Source organism: Poecilia reticulata, linkage group LG12 (assembly GCF_000633615.1).
Source record: "Poecilia reticulata strain Guanapo linkage group LG12, Guppy_female_1.0+MT, whole genome shotgun sequence".
In the NCBI taxonomy this organism is placed as follows: domain Eukaryota; kingdom Metazoa; phylum Chordata; class Actinopteri; order Cyprinodontiformes; family Poeciliidae; genus Poecilia; species Poecilia reticulata.
Window position 1 is genome coordinate 24,940,999 of NC_024342.1, and position 5,927 is coordinate 24,946,925.

Below are 5,927 nucleotides of genomic sequence, written 5' to 3' on the forward strand. Positions count from 1 at the left end.
ACAGACACGGTCAAGGTGACGTTACAGAGAGTCGGGGTGTCCGCGGCGCGCATCCTGAAAATGTCCGACCACTTCTTTAAAAGTCTCACTTTATAAAAAAAAAATAAAAGTAACACCCCTTTAAATTAAGACCATTTCTTAAATTCTGTTTCGAAAACACTATTTAATATCATATATTCTATGGGGTTTTGTTTTTCTCGCAGGGATTTTCTGTCAGACAAAAGTTTAGTCGCACTCGAAGAGATTTACGTTCTGTGAGGAGGCTACCGCTAGCTAGTTGCTAATATATTCTAAAAAAAAAAAGTCTTAATATAAAAAAAGTAAGCTGGCCTTTAATATGTTAATCCAATTCCTTAAAATCGGTTTGGGTAGGACTATTTAATCTATTTTTTTTTTTCCTCGCGGGGATTTTCTGTCAGCTAAAAGTTGATTGGAGACGGTTGAGGCTACCGCTAACTAGCTGGTAACATACCCTGGCTAACTAGTTGGCTAGTTTTTTTGTACGATACCATATTAGGCGGGGCGAGGAGTAAGTTTTTGCCATGAATAACAGAAATATTGAAATCAATCTCAGATATTTCTGAGTTTCAGAAGTGAAATATTTTCGACCTGGTAAATTTTTTTTAATCCATCTGTTTATCCATCCATGTATCGATTCGTTCGTCCATCTATCTGTCATCCTCCATCCAAAAAACTAGCAAAGTGGAGAAGCCTTGGGTTGTTTGCTGGAAGAARAAAAAAAATACCCGCATTTTTCAACTTTTAGAGCTCAAAAAATGAAAATGTAGTTTTTTTGGCAGAAATTTACTCTGTTTTTTCTATGTGCAGTACCATCGTAGCTGATGCTACCACTAGCTAGCTGCTAACATACTATCTAGCTAGTTAGCCAGTATTTTAGCTTGTTAGCTAGCTAGCTTGAGTTAAGTGTAAATTTATCGCCGGTTTGTTGGAAGCCATTCATGCATTTCTGTGCATTTTGGACGTAAAGGTGTTAAATTTCAGTCGGTGGAACCTGCAGGAGCAGGTTAGTGGGTCGGCCCGGTTCTGCCAGCCCTCAGGTTCTGCCTCCTCCCCCACTGAGAGTTTTTCTGACCACATAGCTGGGTGTCACATTTTTCTCCTAATCCTGATGAAGCTCGGCCCTGAATAGGAGGAGGAGCCGGTTATCTGGTAAACAGGTTATTTTTAACCCCTGACTCTTGTTCTCTGAAGTGGGCCAAAAGTACAGCATCCATCATCATCATCACCATCATCATCATCATCGCAGGGAAACGGCGCTCAGCCAGTCTGGACTTGTGAGGCGTTGAGCTGCTGATGGCCTTCAGGTGGTTTTGTCTGTTTTCATGACCAGAGTGAGGAATGCTGCAGCTGGTCCTCTGCTGTAAACTTTTTGTCACGTTGACCAAAATCCTCAGAGTCAAAAGGGAAAACAAAAAACTAGAAAATTCTTGATTTTTTTTTTTTTTGCCTTCTCAGCAGAATAAGTATCATTTAAATGAAACAAAGAAAAAATGACGTTAAAGCTGCAGTGTGTGACCTTTATGAAAATGTTTTTATATATTTGTTGAAGCTGTCACTATGTTGTGACAGTATATTCTGTAAAACTGGAACTCCTCTGTTTTCTCCCAGTGTTGACTAGAATCAACCAATCGGAGCCAGGAGGCGGGACTTAGCGCTGTCAATCACTCTCCTTATAATAGGCAGCTAGCCTATTATAAGTTAGCATAGCCACTGATGATGGCAGGTAAACAGTTTTTCTGTAATTGTTTCTCAACCAGTAGCGCATTTAGCAGCGAGTACATGAGGATTATCGACAGCACTTAGCAGTAATTAAGCCAAAACTGTACAAAATAATAGGTACATTTAGTATTTTTCACCATCTATAGTAACTGAATAATATTTAATTTAAGATTTAAAAAAAAAAGATATTATTTTGCTTGGCCCCTTCAGTCAGCAGTTACATAACTTTTATTCAAACGAAGCTCTTTGCTCATTATTCTAAAAGAGTTTTAGCTCAGACTCTGAAGCTGCAAACACACAAAACAACTGGGTTTTTCAGGATAACATGGAGGAAACTGTATTTAGTGAAGATAAATGTTTTACTTTGGAGGAACAGACAGCAGAAAGTGGTAATTTCTGCGTTTTCTGCCAGATGTGGTGTTTACTGGGCCGGCAGCCTGCAGCTGCTCCCCAGAGAGCAGCTCTGCTCCAGGCTCACATGCTCTCAATTTGTGCAGGCAGTAAAACCCGAGCCGCACGCCCGTTTCTGTGTGAGCGCGTTTCTCGGTACGGCGAGAACAAACAGATTATTCCACGACAGCGGAGGAGCAAACTCCTCCTGCCAGAGACACGGAAAACGACTTCCAGGAAAACGCTGGCGGCCACAGAGAGCCGCTCTGCGCTCTGCGCCATTTTATCTGCCGTTTCAGCCACTCGGTCATAAATATCAGTAATCGTAAAGAAGCAGAAAGCATGATGAGCTTATGTGATCTGCCTTCATTCACTGAAAGGGAAAATAAAGAAAAATCTTATAGAAATATTTCAAATATACCAAACATCACCTTGTTTGATGATTTTCAACATTGTTTTAATCCAGAAACGGATTTAAAGTCRGAAYTCTGAATGTTTTCACAKAATTCTGACTTTAGTCTCAGAAATTATAAATTTCTATGAATTTAGAATATTGTTTTAGAATTTTTTTTTAGAATTCAATTTTTTTTTTCTCAGAATTCTGAGTTTTTCCGTCTCAAATTTCTTAATTTTTTTTCTCTAAATTTTAACTTCTTTCCTCAGAATTCTGAATTCCGTTCAGAATTATTTTTATTTTCCAGTTGTAGTATTCTCTTTATCTTTCCACATCTGTTTTGAATATCCTTTGCTGTGTCTGCGCTTTGTACATAGATTTTTAAAACGTTTTGCTCACTCAGGTTCAATAAGTTTAACTGATCAAAGGTTGGGTTTCACCAGTGACTCCAGCTGCTCTCCACTAAAAATCTACCAACTTTTACCAAACACTTCCACACAAAATGTCAGATGTGAAACAATCAGTGAGTTCTGAAAAATATCAGAGAGTCTGCTTCGAATGCAGGAGTGAAAAGAGAAAAAGAAGCGGTTATTGTTTTTAATAAAATGTGTACATGTTGTTTTCTCTTCCTCTCCAGTGCGGCCTCACCTCACCGGCTGCGTCTCTCGCAAYATGGAGACGTTCCTCTGCAGATGGAGCGCCGGATCCTTCCAGAACCTCTCGGAGCCGAAAGATTTACGCCTGTTCTACTTCAACAGAGTGTAAGGAAAATCACTAAACCATAAACCTGCATTTTCCTCCACTTCAAAGACGCAGGAAGGATTTTTAGAAACATRAACATTTCAGGGTTAACTGATAAAATCAAAGCAGAGTTATCTGTGTACCCAGATCCACCGGGTCGAACAGGCAAAGTCCACCTGCGGGTCAAAGTGATGCTGCTTTAAATCAAMCAAACAAACGCAAATCAGGTTAATGTTTAGCTTAGAATTATTTATTTTAACTGGAATATTCATCAAGTGATTAAACTGGAGCCAGAAGATCAAATGTAGACATAAATCCAGCAGTGCGGATGCTAATGCACGACTAGCAGAACTAAGTGTTAGCGCTTTAGCTAACCTTGAAAACGTTAGCGCACTTAGCTTCCCTTTAATTTTAATTCTAAAGATCTAATTTACTTGGCTGCTTTATAAACTTCCAGTTGAATGAAGTTTGATATCTGCTGAAGGTTTGGTTTTTCATGCTCTTATTTTGAAATTAAATGGAGACCTGAAAATTTAGAAGACTACAGAAGAAATRATAWTAKCACATTACATACAGCGAATGGCTTCTGCTGTATGTAATGTCAGTGTAGTGTTTAGTGTTAGCTTCCAGTAATATGTCATGACCATGATTGACAACGACTGATCAGTTACGATGTTCTAAAGAAAAAGGAAATGTTTGTTTTCTGGTGATTAAGCTAGCAGTGCTGAATCAAAACCACCTGAACGTATCACAGACCAGCATCAATGTAGTCGACTGTCTTCCCTTTCAGGCTCCTCAGCAGCTCAGAGAAAAACTGGGACGAATGTCCCCAGTACAGCGCGGAGAGACCAGACGAGTGCTTCTTCAACGAGAACCACACCACGGTCTGGACGTCCTACACGGTGCAGCTGCGCTCCAGGGACCGGACCGTCCTGTACGACGAGACCTCCTTCTCCCTGGAAGACCTCGGTGAGTTCAGAGCCGCAGAGAAACGTAGGAAAGTCCAGATTGGTTTCTGGATTCCACTGGAGAGAAACCTTCCTCCTGTTAGGACGGAAAACAGATTCTTCTGCAGGAGACATGACGTCCAACTGGTTTTAATTATGAAAAGTGTTGGGATCGATTGGAGAAAATGTGTTTGAATTTTCTGTTTCTGCTCTGCAGTTCAGCCGGACCCTCCGTTCGGCCTCAACTGGACCCTGATGAACGTCAGCCTGACCGGATCGCACTTCGACGCCATGCTGAGCTGGAGGCCTCCGGCGACGGCCGACGTGGAGACGGGATGGATGGCGCTGCAGTACGACGCCCAGTACCGCCAGGCCGGCGCCGAGCGCTGGGAACAGGTGGGCGGCCATGTTGCGGTGCAGAGGATAGTGACAACAATCAGTCAAATCTATTGGTTTCAAAGTTAAGCTACCAGCTGATGATTCAAACAAGAATTTTTCAGCCTCCTGTTAATAAAAATAAGAAATAAATGAATAAAAAGTTAGTAAAATGAAGAGAGAAAACTGAGGACTTTGTTGTGAATTCCAACTGTTTTCTCGTTGATCCTCAGGTGACAGAAGGCTGACTTTGTAATTGTCTCTATGTGACTCTGAAGGCTCAGGTTTCAGCCTGAACTCCAGTTTCCAGCTGCAGTAACTGAAGCTGACTGTAGATCGTTCCTCTTTATTTCCAGAGATAATAACTTGAGTTTTAACCCTTTGTGCTCCTCAGACTGGCCTGGTGAAAACAACGCACCGCTCCCTGTTCGGCCTTCAAACCAACGTCAACTATGAGGTCAGAGTTCGCTGCAAAATGCTGGCAGGGAAGRACTTTGGAGACTTCAGCGACTCTGTGTTCATCCACATCCCATCTAAAGGTAAACGCTTACAAAGCTGTGCTAAAACTTTGTGCCTTTTCAATGCATTAATTTAACTTTTTTTTTTGTCCTTCAGTCTCCAGATTCTCAGTTATGGCTCTGCTCATCTTTGGCGCTTTGTTTTTAGTGGCCGTCCTGCTGCTGGTCATCATTTCACAGCAGGAAAAGTTAGCATCTGATCGTCAGAATATCTGAGTCTGAACCAAGAGAATGAAGAAGAAATGAGATTTCTGCTGTTTTCTTTCCTGCTTCAGGTTGATGTTTATCCTCCTGCCTCCTGTTCCTGGACCGAAAATACAAGGAATCGACACGAACCTACTGAAGGCAAGTTTAGACAAGAAAGACACCAAAGTATTTTTGTTCTGGTTTCTAATGCAAAAATTTTAGAACACTTGAAATAAGACAAAACTAACTTAAAACTGAACGGCAAGATTTAAGAGCTTGTTTTAAGTAAATAATTAATATTAAAACAAGATATTTRACCATGTTATAATAACAAGACTAAMATCTCCTTATCTAAGAATGATTTTGTGTAAAAACAAAATTGTAATGAACATACTTTGTATAAGCCATGGTTGAGTTKCTAGGTGACGGGTGGAACCTAGCAACTCAACCAGAGATAATAACTTGAGTTTTAACCCTCAAAACTCAAGTTATTTGAGTTTTGAGTTGCAACCCCAGCAGGGTGGAGCTCTGCTGGGGTTGTTAGGTGACGGGCGGAACTCTGCTGGGGTTGCTAGGTGACGGGCGGAGCTCTGCTGGGGTTTCTAGGTGACGGGCGGAACTCTGCTGGGGTTGCTA

The 5,927-nt window shown here is 41.1% G+C and overlaps 1 protein-coding gene across 1 annotated transcript in view; it reads left to right on the forward strand.

The window, feature by feature from the left end:
* LOC103474042 (prolactin receptor-like) overlaps nucleotides 1-5,927 on the forward strand; it is a 15,209-nt gene that overhangs the window by 6,436 nt on the left and 2,846 nt on the right. Inside the window, exons 3-8 of the mRNA XM_017307740.1 lie at nucleotides 3,162-3,285; nucleotides 4,056-4,234; nucleotides 4,430-4,608; nucleotides 4,982-5,126; nucleotides 5,203-5,293; nucleotides 5,381-5,450. Coding sequence (XP_017163229.1) covers nucleotides 3,162-3,285; nucleotides 4,056-4,234; nucleotides 4,430-4,608; nucleotides 4,982-5,126; nucleotides 5,203-5,293; nucleotides 5,381-5,450 — 788 coding nt within the window. The remainder of the gene's footprint in view (nucleotides 1-3,161; nucleotides 3,286-4,055; nucleotides 4,235-4,429; nucleotides 4,609-4,981; nucleotides 5,127-5,202; nucleotides 5,294-5,380; nucleotides 5,451-5,927) is intronic.